The sequence below is a fragment of the Mangifera indica genome, chromosome 14 (assembly GCF_011075055.1).
Source record: "Mangifera indica cultivar Alphonso chromosome 14, CATAS_Mindica_2.1, whole genome shotgun sequence".
NCBI classification, from domain to species: domain Eukaryota; kingdom Viridiplantae; phylum Streptophyta; class Magnoliopsida; order Sapindales; family Anacardiaceae; genus Mangifera; species Mangifera indica.
In genome coordinates, this window is record NC_058150.1 from 7732380 (window position 1) to 7756599 (window position 24220).

At 32.2% G+C, this 24220-nt stretch overlaps 3 protein-coding genes across 6 annotated transcripts; 2 read left to right on the forward strand and 1 right to left on the reverse strand.

The window, feature by feature from the left end:
• Window positions 1–1358: 1358 nt before the first annotated feature.
• On the forward strand, window positions 1359–5326 carry LOC123195534 (magnesium transporter MRS2-I-like). Of its 2 annotated transcripts, XM_044609300.1 has the most exons (11): window positions 1363–1837; window positions 1932–1961; window positions 2060–2213; window positions 2344–2465; window positions 2648–2722; window positions 3790–4014; window positions 4100–4144; window positions 4301–4345; window positions 4490–4519; window positions 4624–4743; window positions 4889–5326. In XM_044609300.1, exons 1-11 carry the CDS (start codon window positions 1616–1618, stop codon window positions 4973–4975), a joined length of 1155 nt encoding a protein of 384 aa, XP_044465235.1. In that variant the 5' UTR covers window positions 1363–1615; the 3' UTR covers window positions 4976–5326. The 2 variants fall into 2 exon arrangements, with proteins under 2 accessions (XP_044465236.1, XP_044465235.1); XM_044609301.1 differs by lacking the exon at window positions 2648–2722 and having other exon boundaries at window positions 1359–1837.
• Window positions 5327–12050: 6724 nt separating this feature from the next.
• On the forward strand, window positions 12051–18424 carry LOC123196588 (E3 ubiquitin protein ligase DRIP2-like). 3 transcript variants are annotated; one of them, XM_044610642.1, is made up of 9 exons: window positions 12051–12246; window positions 12353–12381; window positions 12473–12628; window positions 13283–13382; window positions 14088–14421; window positions 14551–14996; window positions 15088–15138; window positions 17323–17395; window positions 18065–18424. In XM_044610642.1, exons 2-9 carry the CDS (start codon window positions 12369–12371, stop codon window positions 18242–18244), a joined length of 1353 nt encoding a protein of 450 aa, XP_044466577.1. In that variant the 5' UTR covers window positions 12051–12246; window positions 12353–12368; the 3' UTR covers window positions 18245–18424. The 3 variants fall into 3 exon arrangements, with proteins under 3 accessions (XP_044466577.1, XP_044466576.1, XP_044466578.1); XM_044610641.1 differs by having other exon boundaries at window positions 12051–12381; XM_044610643.1 differs by lacking the exon at window positions 12353–12381.
• Window positions 18425–20492: 2068 nt separating this feature from the next.
• LOC123196589 (PRA1 family protein F2-like) lies at window positions 20493–21557 on the reverse strand. The gene has a single exon (XM_044610645.1). The coding sequence runs from the start codon at window positions 21390–21392 to the stop codon at window positions 20793–20795; it is 600 nt and encodes a 199-aa protein (XP_044466580.1). The 5' UTR covers window positions 21393–21557; the 3' UTR covers window positions 20493–20792.
• Window positions 21558–24220: the final 2663 nt, after the last annotated feature.

Consider the following 24220-nt stretch of genomic DNA (forward strand, 5'->3'; position numbering starts at 1 on the left):
TATGGAAAATGTACGCAACTTTTTGAGCTTTCACACTCTCCACGCGCTCAAAACTTGTAATTACAGATTATGATTTATTCTACTTCTTACGTCATTTTTAATAATTATTTATGTGTTTGAAAAAATTAGGGGTTACTTAAATAAGTGGAAAATTAGAATTTTTAAGAAAGAGAAGAGTCTCAATTCGAATATTTGTAATTTCCAAAAATAGTTTCCCAAAAAATCAAAACAAACATACAAATAAAAATTGGATTAATAAAGATATCAATCTATGGTTAAAAATAAATACAATAAAATTATATATATATATAATCTTGATACGTAATTTACAATGTATTATTATATGATTAAATTATTTTGAATTAGATTATTATATGGTAATATATCAATTGCGTACCTAAATTATGTATCAAAATGATGTACATATAACATTGTTTTAATAAATATATACGAAACATTTTATTTGTTGTTTCATTATTAGGAGTGTAGTGTTATGTGCATAACATTTATGTAGAACTTTGTATATAAATAACGACGTATTATCATATAATTAAATAACAAAAAATTAAATATAAAACAATATCCAATTATATAGTAATACATCATTATTTATGTAATGTTCATAGATGGTCATAATATTTTTAGAATTAGATCAAATATCAATCTGATGGAACGGATGATCTAATCCAATTAGTGGTCAGATTGATTGACCGATAGTTAGACTAGTTAATTATTCAAAAATAATATTTAAAATTTTTTATATAATTTATCATTAATTATATAATTGTTCAAAAATAATTTTTAAAAACTTATTTTTTATGTTGAACGAGTCAAATTTAATTTTATATCTAATCCAACTAAATGGTTTAATATAATTCAATTTAATTTTCAAATAAATCGAAATTGATTTGATTAATTATTGATAGTTCAATTGGTTAGATTGATTGATTAGATCTGATTTTTAAAATAAAACCTGGTGAAATAGTTATATAACAAATTAATTATCAAAAACATTTTAATTTTTGTTCACATGTGTGTAGAATTGACCAAAATTAGTCAAAATTAAATTAAATATAATAATAATTTATATATATTTCCCTTTTCCAAAAGATTAAAATTCATATAAATTGTCAAACTTTTTTTTGTTTTTTTTCTCTCAATGTCTTGAATGTACATTGCTCATTTTGAGCCGACTTTGCCCTTATAAGTTGGAATCCTGAGTTCCACAATTAAGGCAACTAAATCATTACAAATAATAATTAAAAAAGAAAAGGTTGAAAGCACGCGCCAAACATGGTGAGTAAAAGTAACTGTAAAATATCAAAACCCATTCCCCTCCTTTCGACAGGCTCTGTAACACTTCTCCGCTAACTGCCATTTAACCCATGCAAATATCTCCCCCACATGTGTTTCACTCTGAGGAATAGGAGTTGTACAAGATTCCCCTTTCTCTGCTCTTCTCGTTTTTAACTCCCAATCTTTCTTTCACTTTAATTTTCTTAATTTCACTTTCCCATAACTCACCATCTTTACTCTACCAACTCATTGCTTTGTTCTTGTTCATGCACACTGGCTTTACTCAACTTGCGGAAGTGAATTGTGTATAATTTGAATTATGGCTCTTGTGGATCAAGCTACCTTGAAGAAGAAGACTGCGGTTTCCAGGAGCTGGATTTTGTTTGATTGCAAAGGACAAAGCACTGTTCTTGATGTTGACAAGTACGTTATTATGCGACGAGTTCAGATTCACGCTAGAGATCTTCGGATTCTCGATCCTATGTTATCCTATCCTTCGACCATTCTAGGAAGAGATAAAGTGATTGTTCTCAATTTGGAGGTGATTGTGATTTCAGTTCAAACGGTGCGTTTTTGTACTCTGTTTGAATTGTTTCAGTCCTCTGATTTTGTTTTGTTTCTTTCTTTTTTTGTAGCATATTAAAGCGATTATTACTTCAGAGGAGGTACTATCAATCAATTTTCGGGATCTGAAATTTCTTTTTTAATCGATTTTCTTAGAATTCAAGTGAGTTTTAGGTGTATTTTGCTCTTTTTATAATAGGTGTTAGTTAGAGATCCAATGGATAATCATGTGATTCCAGTTGTGGAGCAATTGCAAAGACGATTGGCTCCTGATAATCTAACGAGCCAAGGCAAAGGAGAAGAGGAAGAGCATCCTGGAGTGAGAAATGATTATGAAACTGGTGAAAGGAATGGTACATCATCTCAACTCAATGATTTCTGCTTCTGTGACCGTTTGATTTTGTGTTTCTTGTTATATTATTGCCAATTTTGTAGAATTGAAATGGATTTGTTTTGACTGTTAATTTGTCTCATGCAATGTAGAATTTCCATTTGAATTTCGTGCATTAGAAGTTGCTTTAGAAGCTATTTGTAGTTTTCTTGATGCACGTACCAGAGAACTCGAGACCGATACTTATCCTGCTCTGGATGAGTTGACCTCCAAGGTAAAGCTTTCCTGCTTGATTAGCTTTTGTTGAAAGATTCAGTTGTTTGCTATTCATTCTAAGTTAGTAGTTTTTAATCAAGGTTACATTTACCTTTACTTTTAATGTTCTGGACTGGGTTTAAGTTTTATGCGGGATTTCTTATCTCTATTTACTAAAAGATCAATTAAAAGTTCTTGTAGATTAGCAGTCGTAATTTGGATCGGGTGCGTAAGTTGAAAAGCGCAATGACAAGGTTAACTAACCGGGTTCAAAAGGTATGATCAGTTGATCATATTTACATGGATTCTTGCGGTTTATATAGGGTTGGAGTAAGTTCGTTAACTATTTTGCTTGCATAGAAGACATTCTTTGCTGTTAAGAGATTTGCTAGTGATTCTAGCTATATAAGATGGTTTTATAGTATATATAAATTACTTGACGAGCCATATCTTGCATAGAAATGGAAATGTTGTGACTCAATTAATATGGAAATTTTCCTAAAAAGTGAAAACATGTAAAAAGGAAAAATTTTGCTTTTGATATGTCTGTAGATTAGATCAGTGAATACATTATGCCTTCTTCAGGGAATCAATCATAGCTCATCTCATTCTTAAGGTTTGTCTTTTCATATCAAAACATTTCATAGATCTCATTCTTATGATTTTGTCTTTCCCTATAATGAACGTTTCCATGTTTTTGGCATACCTCAGAAGAAACACTCTCATAATTTTGTCTAAAATCATGTTTCTTTACACACGACAGAGTGGATTTTTTCCCCTTCGGTAAGGATTTGGCAATCCATGTTAGCTTGCTTAAAATTATTGTCTTCTAAACCTCCTTCTCTAACTTTCTGGGTTTTCGCTAAAAATTTTACCCATTTAACTATTAATTCGTTAGAAAGGTGGCTACTATGGATATGTGTACTTTGGTTCCATGCTACACTGGATAATTGAAAGAGAAATAACGTGAAAACAAGTTACTCAAACTAATTAGAAAAACAATGAAGGGAGCTAATTGTAGTGGAGCATAGGATAAGTTCCCTTAACCTCAATAAGTTAAAAATCAGTCCAATCGGTCAACCCAACCTAGCCCATTAATTGGACCGTTGCATTCCACTCTGCTGCATGGTAGGTTATAGGTAATGTAGACTTAGAACTGATAAATAAAACACTATGGAGTGCCTCACTCCATCAAATTCTTTTTTCCGGTTTTCGAATTTATCTTCTGTTTTTAATATTTCCTTTATGCATATGGTCGAAAATATCGTTCAAAACCTAAGGTTAGGAGCCAGAAAATTTACAATTTGATTGGACTTAAATCTTTCTAAAATTTGTGTTACCAGGTCAGGGATGAACTTGAACAACTTCTAGATGATGATGATGATATGGCAGACCTTTACTTGTCAAGAAAATCGGCTGTAGCATCTTCACCTGCCAGTGACTCTGGCGCTCCCAATTGGTTTCCTGGATCTCCAACTATTGGTTCAAAAATATCCAGAACAAGTAAAACTAGTGCAGCAACAACTCCAGAGGAGAATGACGTGGAGGAACTTGAAATGCTGCTTGAGGTTATAAACTTCGTCTGACAGTGAATTGTCATAGGACTTATTCAAATAACACAATTTTGAGATGGGTACTGGATTATTTTTGCAGGCTTACTTTATGCAAATCGATGGCACCCTGAACAAATTATCCACGGTAAGCATCACACCGTTAACTTCTCTTCTTCTGATTCGATTACCAACTGAATGACGAAGAAGGAAAATTCTATCTGGAATCATCTAAGGAGGAATTTTGGACAATGATTCTTGTATTTGTTGCTGATGCTTATGCTAATTATTCTTGTCTTACCAGCTGCGTGAATACATAGATGATACTGAGGATTACATAAACATTCAGGTGAGTCCAACAATCTGGTTCTTATTTTTGTGAAAAGAGGTAATAATATTTCTTAAAAAGGTTTTTAAATTGAGGACTCCATTTCATCAATTCAACCATTCCATCAGACAAGTGTTGTGACATTTGATTTACTTCTTGTTGCAGCTTGATAATCATCGAAATCAGCTGATTCAGGTGGTGTGCCTTGAATCTAATCAAACCCTTTTATCTGCTCATGCTGATTACTGGTACTAGGTTTTAATTGTGTCATAATGATGGATGGTTATTTGTTGTGGCAGTTAGAGCTCTTCCTAAGTTCTGGGACTGTTTGCTTGACTATATATTCTTTGGTGGCTGCAATATTTGGCATGAACATCCCCTATACATGGAAGACTGAACATGGATATGTATTTAAATGGGTATGTATAGTACATCTCAATTATCAAACGAAAAAAAATATTCCCTCAAAATGGAAAACCAAGGCAATTTGCCATGGTCTTCATATAAACAACTTATAACTCCATTAATAATCTCTGAGTCTTCTCTGAAATTTTTGAACTTTAGGTGGTCATCGTCACCGGTATAGTTTGTGCATCCCTTTTCTCAATAATAATCTTCTATGCTCGGCACAAAGGTCTTGTCGAGTCTTGACACGTAATAAAATCAGTTTGGAAGGAGGTATTGGAAGCATATTTAGTTGCTCTTGGGAAGAAAGTTATACAACTCAATGTAAATTCAAATTATGGTGCATTGCATTTATAATCATGTTGGGGTCCTCATAGTAATGTTAGTGATAGAGATTTGAACAAGAGTGGGTAGGCATCATTATGTTGGAGGAGAACTTGTTGTGGCTGTAAGATTAGGTAACTTGTCTCGGCCCTTAGGTACAACCAAATTGAGGAGGCATAATAATTGCTGTGTATGAAATTATAAAGCTTGGATTATGACGCATCTTTTCTTTTCTTGAGCAAATTGATGATAAGATTAGATTGTTCTTCATCAGTTGGTGGACTACTAGGACCGCTTTCTAATTTTATTATTATTTTTTTTTTAACACTTGGGTTCCAGCTCGGACCACATCAATTGCTATTACGCATGTCTTATTTTTCTGACGGCAATTTTGATGTTTCTCATCCTGTAGCATTGCCATTTCATCTTTGTCAAAGTGACTTGGAAATTGCCTTGAATTAGATTAAAGCAATATGATCTTTTTTAACTAAAAAAACACCGTTTAACAAACGTGGTCAATTCTTCTTAATATTTTATTACTATAATGATATATAGCCAGAGAAAAATGTTCAGATTGGTAGGGCAATATGGGATTCAGTGAGGAAGAAATGACCGCGTGCAAGTCTTGAAAAGAAAGATTGAAAAAGCGCAAGTGGTGCCTAAATTTCAACTAGCCAGCTGGCCAAGCCAAACCCATCTTACCTTTATGCATTCTTCCCTTTTCTGAAGCAAATTATTTGCCTTTAGTGGAATTGACCTAAGTGTTAGGATTACTGTCAATTAACATGAAACCCAAGTGTTAAAAAGAGTATCAAGTAAAAAGAAGTATACGCCAATACTAGTTAATCTTATTGAGCCAATGAGTGAGTTAATTATTTAGCTCTGGGTTTTAGGTTTATTTCATCATTATATATTTAATATTTGAACAAATATCAAAATTAGAATTATTCTTATATAATTAAAAACGATTATCCTAATTAACATGTTATATATTAAATTCAAGGAAGGATAAATCCTAGACAAAGTTAGCCAAAACTTTTGTTAATATGACTTGTGTCACCAAAGGATGTGCACAATTCACACTCCTATGTAAGTTAGACTAAGGTAATCCCTCCCATTAATCATCCATAGATGACACGATGCCACATGACCATCAAATCATTTGTTATTTGTAAAATATAAATATAACATAAATAAAAATGAATGAGTAAAAATCATTCAAATAAGTAGAAGTCTTCAATCCTATGATCTATTCTCTTTTTATTTTTCATTAATCTAATCTGGCATTTCTATTCGTTTTCTTGCTAGTCATCTAAGATATTTCTCTAGACTTGAACTCTAATGACAAAGAATGCAAATGTATGTTATAACTTCTTTATCAAAAATATTTGTTAAAAACATTTTTCAAAATTAATAGCATAAATCCATTATTAAGGTAGGAGTCAACACCTTGGCCTTGTGACTCAATCTTTTATATTATCATAGTTCGCAATATGTATGGACTTGTCTTAACACCATTATGCATATGTTAATTGATGAACTCTCTCATATTACATTTATGGGTGCATAATCTATATCACAAATGCCCATTTGTAACAACCTTTTAATAAATATATCTCATAAAAATTATTGTAAAAAAATAATGTTTTCTTGGGTGACTTTATATCTCTTTATTCTATGAAATCTCTATGTTTCAAACATGTTTAAGGAATCTACATGTCCTTTATGTATTTTAAAAGATATATGTGTCTTAACTTATCACCCTAATGATTGGACAACATGTAAAAAATTTGTTTCCCATATCTTTTATCAAAATCATCAAAACAATTATATGGTTTCTAAAATAATAATCATGAGCTCGTATAAATCTAATCTCATGCTCAATTTACCTTTCACATATCATATACATACTCATTATACTTATTCCTTGTCTTATTCTCTCTCTCATGCACATTACAATAATTTAACGTACCTTTGTCATCCCTAAAATTCTCATGGGAAAACTCTATGAATAGTTGTTTATCTATCATGAATGTCCATTCATTTTCTTTCTCATATACAACCATTCATTGTTAATAAACAAGCGTTCATTCTTACACAATATGAATTTTCACTTCTTTTCTTTCATAATCGTTTATATTTTAATCATCATATATGACTATTCATGTCCTTGAATGGATATTTATCCTTATGTTTGAATGACTCTCCTACCTCATATTCACGACTATAAGTAACCCTAAGGGTGAAAATATCATTTCACTACATAAACAGTCATACACGCTTCTGTTCACTACCAACATGATAAAGAATATATGGGTCATTCACAAAAAGGTTGAAGCAAGATTTGGAATTTGTGCGTTGTATAAAGGAAATCACGTTTGGTAATCAAAATGGTGGTTTCAAACTTTATAAGATTGCTAGAATTAAGTGGCATTTTATCTCTTTAAGGAGCTAAGTTGATATAACCCAAAAATGGAAGAACTAAAGTGATATTTGTTAAAGGGTTAACCTTAGAGCAATACTATGTGCATCTAGTTTTAAGTACCTAATTAAGTATTTAGATGATGTATCATCATGTGATTAGGTGTTATTTTATTTTTAATTTAAAATTAGTTAATCATATAAAAACTAATCATTTATATTTTAATCATCATATATGACTATTCATGTCCTTGAATGGATATTTATCCTTATGTTTGAATGACTCTCCTACCTCATATTCACGACTATAAGTAACCCTAAGGGTGAAAATTGGATATATATATATATATATATATATATATATATATATATATATATATATATATATATATATATAGAGTTTGATTATTAACTTTCTTTATATCTTGACAACTGTTCACAAATATGGACAACTAATATATCATTGGAAGATAGTTCCATCCTTTGAAATGACCATTCTTTATTTGATTGACTTACAATTAGAACAATTGTATTGCTAGAACAACTGTATCGTTGGAATAACTATTCCATTATTTGAAATGATTGTTCCATCGTGTTTATATAAACATCTTGTTATGCGATATTAAAAAGACTTTTGGCTAAGGGTATTTAGATACCCTCTCAAACCCTTCACAAAATATCATTCTATGATGTTCTAGCAAATGTCAAATACTCTCCTTAGCTTCCTTCCAATCTATTGATATGTATGGATACCAAAGAGTCATCCTATTCTAGGTCGAAAAGTAAAAGACCACTCGAATCTAGTTATAAAGTAAAGGATATGACAAACAACAATAAGTATTCTGCAAACACCCTATTTAGTTTTATAAAATGCATATTTCATCCCAATATTCTAGCCTTGGTTAGATTTCAGGTGAACATAAATTTTGTTTAATTATTTCATTGTGTAGTCTATATTTTAATCTTGTAATCACACCCAAAAGGTTTTAGATGGCATGTTGACACATTGGGTGCTTGCGCTTAGGAAGTCCTGCCTTATGGATTTGGTATAGGATTCTTGAGGGTGAGTTTACGTTATGGCTTGAAACTTAGAGAAAAGTTCAAGAACAAAAGAACTTTGTCTTTTCCTTCCTTACTCCATAGTGTACTAGCCTCTTTCTTAGAGAAAGAAAATAAGTTTGACGAAAAAGCTTGCTACTTCATTTTTCATTTGTATTCACAAACTAAGTGAATGTAATCGTTTCTTTAACTCTTAGTATATTGTGTTTTATAATTGTAAATGAATGCAATTAATAAAATAATTTTTTAGTACTTTAATTGTCTCTAATTTATTGTCGTCACATTTCTAAGAATTTTTGCATACACCTTTTATGTGATGAATGAACAAATACAAGAGTGAATAAGTACTAAGTCATGATTGAGTTGTTTAGGAATCAATAGATTGTGTATAGCGTATTGATAAAATTTCGAGGTGTCCCCCTACTTAGTAGATGATAACAATTTATTGTGTCTAGTATAGTAGTTCCTTTAGGATATAAATTATTACGTCATTATTTCATGACAGTGGCCACTTGCAAAATGATAAAGTTCAAGCCTACAGTCATCTTGGGGATGATGGGGCTTATAATATTTCATGTTTTTTACTAGATGGCTATCAAGTTGTCTACATAGTGACACACAAGAGTAATTAAAAATATTGAGTTGAGATTGTGAATAACAGAAATTGAGGTTTTGCACACTTTTTATTTATAAGATTCATCATCTTGACATGCGTTCCTAGTCTACATGAAAGTGACGGGCGGTGTGAGTTATGACTGACCCCTAAGTTGATAGTATATGGTATATGCTCTCAGTTAATATGAGTTATATCCCTTCAAGATATTTTACACATACATATTGAAATGTTATTAGTATGAGTTAGACACGTCAATTGGGCCAATCCAAATGGAGGCTCGGCCCAAAGCACGAAAAAAAACTCTGGCACGATAAAACCCGATCCGACACTATAGAGTATTGGGTCAGGCCCATGAGTCTATCGAGTCAGGCTTAGGGCTTTAATATTAGACCCATGGGTTGGCCGGGCCTGACCCGACACTGTTTATAAAATAAAAATTTTTATTTTTTTTCCTACTTCTACCAAATGGTAAAAGCAACGACTTCTGCCTAGTAGATTGGCCTCTGCGTATTTTTTTTAATTTATTTATTTTTTTAGATAAATCTATTATATTTTCTTTCATTTTCACTTTTATTTACAAATTTTTTAATCTTTTAATCTCAATTATTTCATTATATTTTCAATCTCATTTTCTCTCATTAACTCTCTTTCAAAAAATATATGAATTCTTAAATAATAATTCTTTATATTTATAATTTCATTTTTATTTTAATTTTATCATTATAAAATATTATAAAATATCTGAATTCGCAAATAATAATTCTTTATCTTTGAAAAATTCAGAGATTTAGATATAGAAGATGAGTAAATAAATGTTATATAGTAGATATATTTTATTTATGTTTTGTAATTTATACAGTATGTAAATTAATTTATTTATACTATGTTATTAATGTATAATATTTTTCATCATGTAACCACGGTATTCCTCCGCCACAAGTGAGGGATTATAAATAAAATATTCAGGGTGTTGTCCTCGGTTTTAAAAAGTGAAAAATAATTTGTGTTTAAAATTCTTTTTTAACTATTGATTAAATGGGTCGGGCCGGCCCGATTAAAACTTGACCTGATTAAGGTCTGTTAACCCAATGGGCCGAGCCAGAGTCAGCTCGGCCCATTGACATCTCTAGGTATGAGTTATCATTACACATTGCAAATTTATATCTTCTTCCTTTTATATGGGTCATTTGTCCTTACAAGCCACTAAATATTCCTTAATTGCATATCCCTTGAGGACATTATTATGAATCTTATAGTTTTAAATATTTGTATATGCCCCGCCAGAATTTGAGAAATAGTAACAATTATTATGCCAATATTCAGTTAATATTTGGAAAGGTATTCTGATTTTTAAAGTAAAAAATCAATTCTAATTACTAAATTATACAAATATTAATTAAAATTGAAGAGATAAATCTTAATAGGCCTTGACGAAATTGACCAAAACTTCATCTTTGTGTCTATGTTTATGTCAAAGAGAAGAGAAGAGTTTGTTGAGAAGGAAGAAGGCAAACATAGAAAGTGAAACCCTACTGTTTTCCAAATTGAGATGGAACTTGGAAGAGGGGGGAAGTATCTCAAAAGAACCAATCAGATTTCTTTTGCCAAAGGATGCCAAGTTAAGTAATTACTCTGATCTTGTAACCTTTGGATTCCTTCAAATAGAAGAAATTACTAAGCAAGACCACTTTCTCACATTGGGCATCTTTATTCATATAACCCTATTAGGTAACCTTTAACCGAATTTACACCTGTCATTGGTGTGATAAAACACCTTACCAAATTCAGTAGTGGTAAAGAATTTAGGGATATTAAATATACCTTAAAAAGGCTTCTAATTAGAACTGAATTTGAATCGAGTTTATTCGAATTTAAGTTCGAATTTAGTTTAAATGAGTTCAAAACGAGCTAAACTCAAACAAACTTGATCCTGAAATTTCAACAATTTTGAACTTGAGCTCAAGTTCAAATTTTAGAGTGTTTAGCTTGTCAAACTCGTAATCTAAAAATTTAGATACAAAACGATGTTATTTTAATCAATATGTATTAAAACGATATCGTTTTAATAACGAGTTAGTTAAAAGCTCGAGTTCAAATCGAATTCAAGTTTGACTCTTTTAAAACGAGTTAAGCTCAAGCTTTTTTTAAGTGAGTTTGACGAGCTCAAGCTCAATTCTATATAAATCGAGCTGAGTTCAAGCTCAGAAAAGCTCAAGCTCAATTCAACTTGAATCTAATCCTAATTACAATTATTAACTATTGAGCAATGTTACGGATATTTATTTTTAGTATATAAATAAGTATACATTTAATATATATTATTATGTAATTTAATATTAATTTATTTTTAATTAAATCATCAAATTACTTAATAACGTATATCAAATATATATTCATTTATATATTTAAAATGGATTGAAATAATTTTATTATTAATTATTTGCCTTTGTAAGATGAAAGTATAAAAATACTATACCGATCCAAATTTTTTAAATATATGCATAACCCATAATTATTTTTTATGTCATATTAAAACTTAGGGGAATTTCGTTGACCTGAAGTCTTTCAAATCAGAACTTTGATCAAACTTGGGGAAAAATTAAAAAAAAAGACAAAAGTTTGATAATGTTACTACTATTACTAAGTACACCCACTCAGCAGCTTATCACGCGCTTGTACCTGCATTACAAATTAATACTGATCCCCGCAAACGTCGCAGATACGCCATCTGGTGATCACCTTAACAGGAAGCGCATCCACGGCGCATTATATCTCCCAACACTGTTTTCCTGTTGAACTTGTCTTTAATTGTTATTGCCATTTTCTAATTCTATTTTTTATATATATATATATATATATATATATATATATATTATTTATTTATTTATTATATGGCAGGCACGCATATATAAAAACAAACAAACTCTCTTGCTTGCTTCATGCTTTTCTATTTCGACGAACCAAACTTCTCTATCTCGATTCAGATCCTCTCTTTAACTCTCTCTTGTCGTCAATTCTCAGCAATCTTATCTTATTGATATTCCAAACTTCTTTGTTTTTGTCTCCTCCTAGCGGATCATCACCACTTAATCATCAGGTCTCTCCCTTCATGTCAATCTTCTTCATGGAAAATATATATTTGTAGCTGTAATTTTATTGTTATAATTTATTTCTTCGTTTTTCTCTTCTGGGTATCTCGTCAGTTTTGTTGCGAGTTTGATGCGTTGGGCTGGTGGGTGTGTTGTAATGTGAACGTAAATCTTGTGAGTGGCGAGCTTCATGTGTGTAATTTTTGTAACGTGGGGATTTTGATCAACATGCAGGGAGTGGTGTGGCCACGTGTGTTGTTGAGTTGAGAGAAATGGCGAACAATCTGGTGGTGAAAGTGAAGCGAGAAACGATTGCAGCATGCATGACTTGTCCTTTGTGTAATAAACTCCTCAGAGATGCCACCACCATCACCGAGTGCCTTCATTCTTGTAAGTCTCTTTCGAAAATTGCTTTTCTTCAATTTGTTTTTGTTTCTAATACTATTTCATTTCTGATTATAATTTTCTGCTGTTGAATTCTCTAATTTTTCTTCGTTTTGTTTGTTTTCTTCTTGTTTTGCATCTTCTACGATCTGGGTTCTGCTTCTTTTGAGTTTCTTCTAATCTGGGTTTCGTTTTATCTGTTTGTCTTTTGATAGTAAATTCGAATGCTGGTTGACACTGAAACAATCTCACCTTTGGGGCAAAGCGTCCAAGAATTTGAGAGTTTTCTTATTATTACTCATGACTTTGTGATTTTGTATATATGGCTCACGATGATTCTGCCCATAATTGCTTAATTTTTTGGTCAAGGATGCAGCTATTGCAAGCTTTGAGCTTTAATTAAACGAGTCATGACTGCGGTCAAACTTTCGTTAGTTTAGATCTTGTTTGTTTGAGTCAAGCAATGATTACGGGTGAATTATATTAACTCTCCAGTCTGCGTTTCATGTCACATAATTTTGACATTTTTTTTTTTTTTTGTCTTTTGTACGTTTATCTGCTGTTTATTTGACATGCATAGATTTTTTTTCTTGGTTCTCTTTAAGCCATTGAATCAATTGAAATTTTCTGAAAGATTTAATTTTTGGAATTCTTTCGCAGTTTGCAGAAAGTGCATAAATAAAAAATTCGCGGATGAGGAGTTGGAAAACTGTCCAGTATGTGATATCCCTCTGGGTGCTGTACCTTCGGAAAAATTGAGGCAAGATCCTTCTGCTAACTTAATAGGTTTCTTTTTGGATTTCTCTCACACAATGCACATTTTTCATGTCATTAAGTTGTTTCATGTATAGCATGAATTTCTGCTGACTCTCGAAAGGAAATTGCTTCCCTTCAATTTGCTCAGCTGTTATGAGCAATGTGATTGGTGTTACTTTACTAATGTCTTGATGTCGAGTGTTGAGTTTTAGCGCAGTCATTGTCCTGTTGGGATGGTGGCAGAGAACTATTTTAATGTGTGTGTCAATATAATGATGTTCTTTGCGTTATTGAATTGCGAATAAAATTATACATACAAACAAATTGTGCAAACTGAAATAGCAGCTTGTGATTGTTTGTTTTTTCTCTTATTTTAAAATTATTTAATTAGATATTACTATATTAGGTTGTATAAATAAGTTTATATAATTTGTTTTCATATGTAGTATTACTTATTGGATTGCATCGGTTTCAATTTGTTTCAGGATGTGCCTTGTGTGCTTGTGATGCATGTTGCCATAAACTGCATCTTATTCTTGCCTTCTAGAAATGCTTGTATTTATATAGCTTTCAATTGCAACAATAATAGTGTTCATTCAGTACACACACCCTCAATTGTGCAGACTAAGCCCTCAATTAGTCAAGCTATCGTTTTTACCTTTTGACAAATCCTTGTGTATTGATGCACATCCATTGATGTCTTAAACAGGCAAGACCATAGTTTGCAAGATGTGAGGGCCAAGATATTTCCTCTCAAAAGAAGAAAGGTGAGGGCGCCTGAAGCTGTGCCCTCGGTTTCGTTACCAGTCAGAAGAAAGGAAAGGTCACTCTCATCCTTGGTTGTCAGTGCACCCAGAGTATCAGCACAGACTACTATGACCAGGAGAAGAACAAATGCTGCTGCAAGAAAGGCTGCTGCTTTGCGGGGTTCAAGTATTTCAATGGAGAAACCTCTTAAGAAGGAGGAAGACTGTATGGAGGATCATCGAGATGGGTCAAGCTCACCCAAAACTCCTTATAAGCAATCTCAGAATGGAAGACAGGTGAAGAGCACAATATGATTTAGTTGTGTTTTCATTGACTAAGTCTTATATTCTGCAATACGGTTCTCTACTTGCATGGTTTTCTTCAACTTAAGGTATGTTTCATGCTTACCAATTTTTCTGGTTCAGAGTTCTTCCTCTGCTCACCCTGGTGAATCCATACCGAAAAAAGAAATGGAGAATGATGCTAGAAAATGTGATGCAAAATCGGATCTCTGGAAACCTTTAAACTTTTTGGTGGAAGTTGCAAGTAGAAGCAGGTCATTCAAGTCTAATTCACAAGGATCAGATGCTAAGTTAGAACCTGCAAATGTTCATGACAATGAAATTCAAGGGCATAAAGCCAAAACTAAGGAAGACAAATTGAAATCAAAAGTTGAGGACAAAACACATAGCAATGATCCTACCCCTTCAGAAACAGGAAATCCGAAAAAGTTGCGAAGAATCCGTCGAAAAACAGCAGCTGCTTTTGGGGACTCAAATATTTCACCCCAATCTGTGTTGGAAGCCAATGGTGCAAAGTATGAGAGAAGAAGTGGTCCAATTTGGTTCTCCCTAGTTGCTTCTAAAGTCCAGTGAGGATCAATTTAGCCTTAAAACTAGAATTTATAGTCAATATATCTTTGGCATCTTTTCACATTACTGACTTCATTTTAATCCTTTCAGGGAAGGAGGCCTACCCTTGCCACAGATTCCAGCCAGTTACTTGAGAATAAAGTGAGTTTTTTAAAACTTTGTTGCATGCTTATAGGTACCATGTGTTATGCTTGCTGATGGAATTCATTCTTAACGGTTGAAGTTCCTGCTCTTTATTTTCAATTTTAGGAAAATTTCTTTTAATTAAAAGGAAAAGCATGAGTTGGATGTAATTTTTCCATTGACATATACTTTTTATGTTCTGAAAATTCTTGAATTTCATCATGTTTTGCCAAGTGAATTCTTACCCTTTCTAAACATAAAATTTGATGTACATCATACATGGAAAGGTATTAATTTCAACCCTTAAGGGGCGTTTGGTTTGGGTAATGTTTTATTATCAAAATAGAAAAATTACTTTGAAGATAGATTACTTAGAAGATTACTGGGTATAAATGATTACTATGTTTGATAAAATTTGGTAGGTATAAATAATTATTGTGTTTGGCTAAAGGTAATAAAAGATTACTAGTAAATTATTTTACTTAAATGTCCTTGAATATAATTATTTTTAAATATTTTTTATATTATTTGTCATATTAATTAAAAATAAATTTATTTTTATCTCAAAAAATTAATAAATAATAATATAATTATAATAAAATCAAAATTACCTTGGTAATCTATAAATATCTACGGTAAAGGTGATAATCAGATTACCACCTATATTATCTGTCACATCAGTATTGGTAATAGAAGATTACTGTAATTTTTTATTGTTGATAAACCAAACAAGGGAATAAAAGATCGATTATCAAGATAATCTTTGATAACTTGAACCAAACGCTTAACTTTTTATTATCAGGATTGTGACTAAGCAAAGTATAACTATATTTAAACAGGTAAAAATCAACAACCAAAGGCTAAGATTGGTTTTTTTTTTTTTTTTTTGAGCATTAAAATTATTGCTATGTGCATCTACATTGTCAAAATTCAGATATCATGGAGGAAAGGAGTGACTTAGAGGTTACCTGCAAAATTGGAGCTGGATTGATGGGTTAACAGAGTGTTTTTGGAGTATTTTATGATCAACACATACAAATTTTAAAAAGCAGAACTTAATTTGATATGATTGGTGGTATTTGATTGGCCATTAGCGCTGCAAAAAATATGAATAATTATTAGCATGTTAGTAAATGCATGTGGATGGAATCTACAGCCAATTAGACCATGTCAATGATATTTTTTAGATTAGAGCCGTTGGAACAAGGAGAAGGCTCAATGTTTTTGAGATAAAAGAACTAATGCAATCACTTTCCTGCCTTGTCTCTTTAGTTCACAATGAGACAAGTTTGGCTGGGATGAGGTGAGTTGAAACTTGACATTTAGTCTTTAAAGGTAGCCTGCAATCAACCATGCCATCAACCTGACTCATATTCAATTGTTCTTTACAAACTGGATCATTCCATAAGTACATAGCCATTACAAGTAGGACTATTGATGAGCTTATCTTATGAATCCTATCAAGATATCAGGTGTGTGTCCTGCCTTAGTGCTTGAACTCCATACTTCCCATCCAAGTTCAATGAGAAAGCTTTCTTGATAGCACTTGATGCAAGGCCACATTTTTTTAGGTAGTTATATAGAAAGTAGAAGTGCTTATTTGGAATCACAATGGTTTGATGGTTAGCAATTGCTTTCTAAGATACTTCTAAAGTAATGACCAACTGGAGATGATAATCTTGTAGCAGTTTTTCAGATTCTGATCACAAAACCTGTTTGATGAGTGTGGTTTCTCTGGAGTCACATACCAGGTGTTGATCATTTTAATTTCATTGTCAAAAGATGTTTACTATGCTAGTCTGCTGTATTTTGAGACAGTTCAGTGCATGTCTTGTATGGATGTAACCATCCGAAATCTATAACCCCAACATTTTCCCTCATCTTACGTAAAGCCCCTTAATTGACTTCAGTAGTCTTTCAATCATTTTTCTCAAGCCTTTTAATTTAAGTCCTCATGCAGTGGATTATATCATTTGTGTATGCATGAGTCCTGCACTGAAGTTGCTTTTCAGGTTGGCCATATTAGATGGCAACCATGCTTGCAACAAGATTTGAGTCAAAGCTACTCAAAATATGGCACTGTAACTTAATTATATTAGAACGAACTGTGGTCGTAAGATTGTTTTTGTTTCAAGTAGAAAGAATTCTTTGATTTCAGGAAATATTCATGTACCATTTTCTTTTTTATATTTTCTGTGGCAGGGATGGAAAAGTACCTGTTTCTTTTATCCAGAAGTACTTGATGAAGAAACTAGATCTCACTAATGAATCTGAGGTGAGTGTGAATCTATCCGTGAATTCCGGTAAATCTGTCATAGAAAATTGAAATGATTCCAGCATTTCCCTTGAGCCTGCACGTCCAATATAACATGATCTCAGATAGCTATGTCTTGAAAGTGGTCTTTATTGTCAAAGGTTCAATCCTCCATATGTTTTCATTAAAACTAAATCATTTTCGAGGGAGGCAAGTTGAACTAGCCTTCAATTTTTCATTATATGTCGAAGTTCAAAATCTTACATTTTTCAATATAGTTTGAAATGCTTTTCAGTATAAACCTATTACTTTGATTAACCCTTTTTCAGTATGACTAAAGATTACATGGGCATCCACTCCTGTTGTGTGTGGATAAAAAGACATTGCAGCAAAATCCAGATTCTAAAACAATCATGAGTAACACTGTGGTTGTCTTTGAAACAAGCAAACATGATTGAATTCTTCTATTGCATCTTAAATACTGCCTGGTGCAAGACGTTCTCACAATCTTCTTGTGCTTTCTGAAATCACTGAAAACGAAAAGTACTGCTAAATTTTGTAGTATGTAGTTGTATCAAGGAGCAGTATAAAATTCAGTTAAACATTTTGCTTCACTTGGTTTTTGCGGATGAATAACAGAGACATCAAGGCAAAATGTTTCAAGTGCAACTTACTTTGATATTTTTGCAGGTTGAGATAAAATGCATGGGAGAATCAGTGATCCCCACTTTGGAACTGTATAATTTAGTTGATCTGTGGTTGCAAACAGCATCAACACCAGAAAAAGTAGCAGCAAAGATTGGTTCCTCTGCCAAAGATTTTGTTATGGTACTCACATATTCTCGAAAGGTCCACAGTAGCTTCGACTGAGGCTTACCTTCATTCTGGCTAATACATCTCTATACTCTCAATACTATTATTTGTATCTAGTAACAGGAGCGCATGTATATCACCAGAATTTGTTCCTTTACAATTATTTTTTTGCAGTCACCATGTTACAAACTGCAACAATGAACATATGATCAACTCCAGATGAGCCTTCTGTTTTCATGGATTGCCAGTTTGGTATTGCAGTGATTTTAAACACTAGTAATATGATAAACTCGGATTTTCGGCTGCATATGTTCCCACTTTGAGGTGGGTGGTTTACAGGTAAATGATAAAAGAGTTAACATGATTAAACTGTGATTTCGAGACAAAAATATTTATCCCAATTAGGCTGAGATGGCATTCATGATAGAGATTTGACAAAATCATTTAGTTTTATATACTCTAGGCATGAAGTTTGAAAAAATCTTAACTAATTCATCCACTCCAACTAATTGTGAGGAAAACCACTCTATAACTTCTGGAACAATTAAAAAAAATTCCAAACTTAACACCAAGAAACAATGGGAGAGAACGAAGGAATTGAAAAAAGACAGAACATCTCTCTACTCTGCAAAAAATTTTAATGTAATATAATGGTCCAAATAAATTGAAAAGTTTCTCACAAAATCTCTTGTTTATGAAAACACTAAAAAGTTAAGAAGTGACCAACCATCTTCTTTCGTAACCATCCCTCTCAACGATATGGGCCTAATGAAGGACGAATTTATTTCCTTTACAGTTTCCTTACACAACCCTTTCCCTTCCCTGCCTCCAGCAGGCAAACAATGGCATGAGAGTTGATTGTTCATCAAATACGATGGAACCCATGTCATTTTGGCCAAATCTACTTGCACATTAGATAATTAAATCAATTGTCCAGATAAAAGCGAAAGTTGATGAAGACAGCTAAAGAGCTTGTCCATCAATTGATTCAATCAAGAGACACATTCCCACATCAAATAACACTGAACCCCAAGAAAATTGTGGAATTGAAAATGCCGTTATTACATGTAAGTTCACTAATAAGCAAAGAGACGTGAAGCATATGACAGACCCATTTGCTAGAATTCAGCCATGCTGATAACAGATTCATAAGAAAGGAATGAATCTAGTTAATTGTTGTACATAAAAAAACAATCAGAATTCCAGCTGCAAGAAAATTCAGATACATAAGTGCCAAATAATCTATAATTATTAATGAGAAATTTCTCGCAGTTATGCTGTAATTGTCTACTTTTCCCAGTAGAAGTTTATGTACATCCTATAAGAATATCCAGTACATGCTCAATGGCTTACTTAGATTTAAAGTATGTGAAGTATATTTGTGTAATCAAACATAAAATAAGGTATAGTTAAACTATATTCTACGTATATATCAGCTTTAGAAGTTAAATCCTTCAAAAAGTAGGTTTAAAGTATGTAAAGGATATTTCTCACAGTCTAGGAATGAACAAACTCTTAAAACTAGATTAGCAGATACAAAAACGTGGTATTACTGAGAAAAGAAGAAAGTAATCAGCTTTCAGGAACTTAGTTGCTAACCTTCATTACAGCCTAAAATTCTAAAAAGCTTATGTTATAAAACAAGTTCTAGGATGGGAACCCCCAATTACACGCAAAATAAAGTATGATACTACCAAGAATGAATTATAGAAAGGATCCACAGGTATATATCAGCTTTAGATGTTAAGTCTTACAAAAAGGACTTTAAGGGCACTGGCCATTGCATTTAACTTTGGCACCAATAATTCTTTCTTTTAAGTTTACACTTTTTTACTTTAGCAAAAGCAATGCATACCTTGTCTTAAAATTCTTTCCCAATCCCCATTGCCATGCTTAGAAAATTATTAGTTTGATACATCCCACTAAGAGAAGATGTCTGCTCCTTCGGAAGAAAACCAACCGAATCGAACAGATCAAACCCCGAATACAATGACCACCTTCACAAAGTCAAAAAATTAATCTTGAAATGTCTCTAGTGGGGATTTGAACTCATTCCCTCTTATATATGGAACTCCCTCCACTGTCACTCAAGCAACTCCTTGGAGGTAAGAAGATGTATTCTTAGGCTCACTCCACATGAAATTTTAAACAAATGAGATTCCGATCATTGGGACAATCCTATTATCCAACTTATAGAGGGGTATCTAGCCTAAACAGCAATAGCCATAAACCACAAGAGGACAAGGTTTAGTAACAACATAGTTTAAACTTTAAAGTCAGAAGAAGAAAAAAAAAAAAACTTAAATTGAAACAACAAATAGAACTGTATAATTCCACCAATAGAAGGTTGGGTCAGACATTTTTCTTCACTCAAAATGGACAAATCAATACAGACGTAGAGAATAAGGGACACATTTGCATTAAAATTCACAAACAAAAAGTAATTGCCTCACTTGAATTACTGTAAGATCCAATTATTCAACTCTTCATTTATAAAGAGAAACCTATATAATCATTTACACCCACAAATTCAATTTAACCGATAAATAAAACTTCAAAAAAGAATTGAAAACTCTAACCACCACGAATTGATCATGAAAATGAACTAAACGCGGCTGAAGCCAACTCCGACGGGGCTTCCGACAACAGAAAACATCCCATTACCAGCACCATCTCCTTCATCGTAATACAAATCCTCGGTCCCTCGCAACGCCGCGTGCAGACACACCAAAAACGACCCAATCAACAGCGAAACCAAAACGTTCAACCACACGTGCGTGAAAACCAACGCCAAAATGGTCACAATAGAAAGAACTCCCAAAACCACGCGATCATCCACCTGACGGTTGAAAATCACCAACGGCTCATTTCGAAAGAAGTACAGAAAAAACCAGGCGACGAAGACGATTAAAAATATGATCATCGAAACGGGGTGCCACAAGAGGCTGAGGAAGAGGATAACGAGAATAACCATAGCGTAATTAATACGAAAGTAGGATAGGTTTCGTTTAAGGCGGATGGTAGCTTCGCCAAAGGAGTAGGGGCGGCTGAAGGAGTGGAGGTCGAAGAATTGAGGCCATGGGCGGCGGGTGGAATAGGCAGAGAGGGTGGTATCTCTGGCGCGTGAGAGGAAGGCGCCAGAGGAGGAGGGTGGAGAAGAGCTGGAGGGGAGGGAATCGTAGTAGTGTGTGGATTGAGAAGTCATCTGAGGAGAAGAACAGGAGAATTGAAGGAATCAAGAGTATAATTAGAAACCCTAATTTGAAGAAGAAGAAGATTAAAAGTAGAAAGTCCTGGAGAGAGAGAGAGAGAGTGCGCAGCGTGAGCGGTGAGTGAGAGTGAAGGCTTCGAAGGAGAGGGAACGATTCCGTGTGATATTTGTTGGAACACGATTAGACGACCGCGTTTGACCATTATAAATCAATCAATATCGAGGTAATAAAAATTTGAAAATATGGTAATTAATTAAAATAATGTTATAAATAAAATAGAAAATATATGCAAAGGATTTATAAGAACAAAATAAAAGTAAAGAGAGATTGATCAAAAGAAGAATAGAGATGCAAATTTGGATGCGAGTATATTTTGAGTGAATGTTTTTTTTGCCGGATGAAGAAGCGTGTCAACAAATGTGAGAAATAGGAGATATCTATACGAAAATTTTTATCAACTTCTCTAAGATATTTACTCATTTATCTTAATCATATAAGGAGCATTAAATACTCTTCTTCATTTTCCCGTCCTCACAAAGACTTTCTTTCTCCAACACAATAATGCAATTATTTTGACTTAAATGAATTCACATTTGAGTAAGCTAATGTTTGTGGAAATCTATTTACATACGCAACAAATAACACATTTTCAAGGGGTCTATAAAAAAACAAATTTTAATTCAGTTATTCTTTTTAGTAGAACTAGTAATTTTCAATACGATCTGCTTATCGGACAAGATATGATACAAAAATAATCAGGTTAGAATTAGTTTTTTTTTTATACGAAATTTATTTCAAATCAAATCAACACAACTTGAAATTACATTAGATAGTGTTAGAGTTCATACGAAAGTAACTCAATACGATTCGAATCGGTTATAATGTTTTTGAAAAATATTACTTTAATAGAATTTGTTAGAGATAAATTATAAACATGTTGAAAGATAATATCAATAGCAATTGAAATATTTACAAAATATATATGATTATATTTTTATATAATTGTAATTACTCGAATTATTTTTTATTTTTATTTAAATATTTTATTTTATTATTAAGTAGTAAAAATATGATTTAGATAGTTAGATTATTAATGTGTTTTAAAGGTCTTTGTATGTAATTTTTAGTCCATTTATAAACAAGATAAAATGTTATGTTTTATTAATAGTAGGTTGAGGTAATTTGATGAAAAAATTTAAATAGTAAAAAACTTTAGGAAGTGAAAACAATAGATAATTTTGGATCAATTTGATTCAGGTTGGGTTAACTCAGATATTTAAGGGTTAGGTTAGGGTTAAAAAATTTCGATACAATTCTAATTTGGATTAGGTTGGAGTTGAAAGTTTTTAATATGAAACCTGAACTAACACAATACAAACACGATCTGATAACATAAATTGTCAAGTCTACTTTTAGCCAACAAATTAGATTTAGACCCTTTGCATAAAATTGCTTTGGACTTAGTTTGACTCATTTCAAAACTTGCATATAGAATAGTCATCACACATACCTTCTTATCATTGTTAATCTTGACTATTTCGTCAACTTTTCGTGCAAAAATTGAGGAAATACTAGTAAATTGTTTGTCTTCATCTTCATCTTTTATTACTTAGAGTGTAGAGATTTACTTAAATTTGCATTAATAATGGAGATGTCATGAATATGTGATTGAAGTTTTTTGATTATGGGGTTTATTCATGGAATATAAAGGATTGATTATTGTTATGTTGAGTTGTGGGAATATTATTGTGATTAAAGAGTGTTAGAATGGAGTAACAGAAAAATTAGACATGAAATTCATTGATTTTCACAAAACTTTTATCATACATGATTCACATCTAGTATATGAGTCATGTATAGTGAGAAGAAATAAAGGTAGAGGGTTAAATGATATTTATCATGCATGCGTTATAGTTATAAGTGATGCTCAAGATAGAGGTAATTGAAATTTTGCACAATTAAAGGGTAATTGAAATTTTACATTCTATAATAGTATGCTCATGCATGACAAAATTTTAATTTTTTTTGGTACAAGAAACCTCACCCAAGTCAAACCACTTCTTTAGAGTTGAACCAACTTGACATGTTCGGTGTAGTTAGTTCAATCCTGAATGAACAATTCAGCTCAAGTGAGGTTTCTCGTTAAAAAAAAAATTAAAATTTTGTCATGCATGATTTAAAATGTATATATGATGTGCATAGTGAGAGTAATTGAAATTTTGCATAAATAGGAGGGTATAATAAAAGTTTACATCTTATTAGTTATAGGTATGCAAATTACGCATTAGGGAGGTAATTGAAATTTTATTCATATGTGATTTAAAGGTTGTGTGATGCACATAATGAGAGATAATTGAAAATTTTCATAATTAAATGGTAATTAAAATTTCAAATCTTGTTGTATGCAAGTCGTGCATGGTGGGGGTAATTGAAATTTACCCATGATTGAATTAGCTATGTGGGATAATTAAAATTTTCTATGATGAGTAAGGGTAATTGAAATTTTCTAGTCATACATGATATGTATGCAATATGTATGAAACTTTAGTTGAAAAGAATTCATTCAAGTTTTTTTTTTTTAAATTATTGTTTTGTTTTCGTAAGCATGTTTGATTATATTCATATTACGATTATAAACTAGTTGTTTGATTATTTATTGTAGAATGTTGCTTCCAACATAAAAAAAAAAAAAAAAAAACAAAAGAGTTTGGCTAAAGCAAGTTCAGTAGTTGTTGATAAGTTCTTGGCTTCTCACCACTTTAAAACACAAGTGACCATCTGGACCTTTGTGATGCAACCAAAATATGTGCAACCTTGATCG

Coding starts and splice junctions, on each gene's coding strand:
- LOC123195534 (XM_044609300.1), top strand. CDS start 1,616: ATGGCTCTTGTGGATCAAGCTACCTTGAAGAAGAAGACTGCGGTTTCC. Junction 4,346..4,489: donor AGGATTACATAAACATTCAG/GTGAGTCCAACA, acceptor TTCTTGTTGCAG/CTTGATAATCATCGAAATCA. Junction 4,520..4,623: donor ATCGAAATCAGCTGATTCAG/GTGGTGTGCCTT, acceptor TTGTTGTGGCAG/TTAGAGCTCTTCCTAAGTTC.
- LOC123196588 (XM_044610641.1), top strand. Junction 13,383..14,087: donor GTACCTTCGGAAAAATTGAG/GCAAGATCCTTC, acceptor TGTCTTAAACAG/GCAAGACCATAGTTTGCAAG. Junction 15,139..17,322: donor GCCAGTTACTTGAGAATAAA/GTGAGTTTTTTA, acceptor TTTCTGTGGCAG/GGATGGAAAAGTACCTGTTT.
- LOC123196589 (XM_044610645.1), bottom strand. CDS start 21,392: ATGACTTCTCAATCCACACACTACTACGATTCCCTCCCCTCCAGCTCT.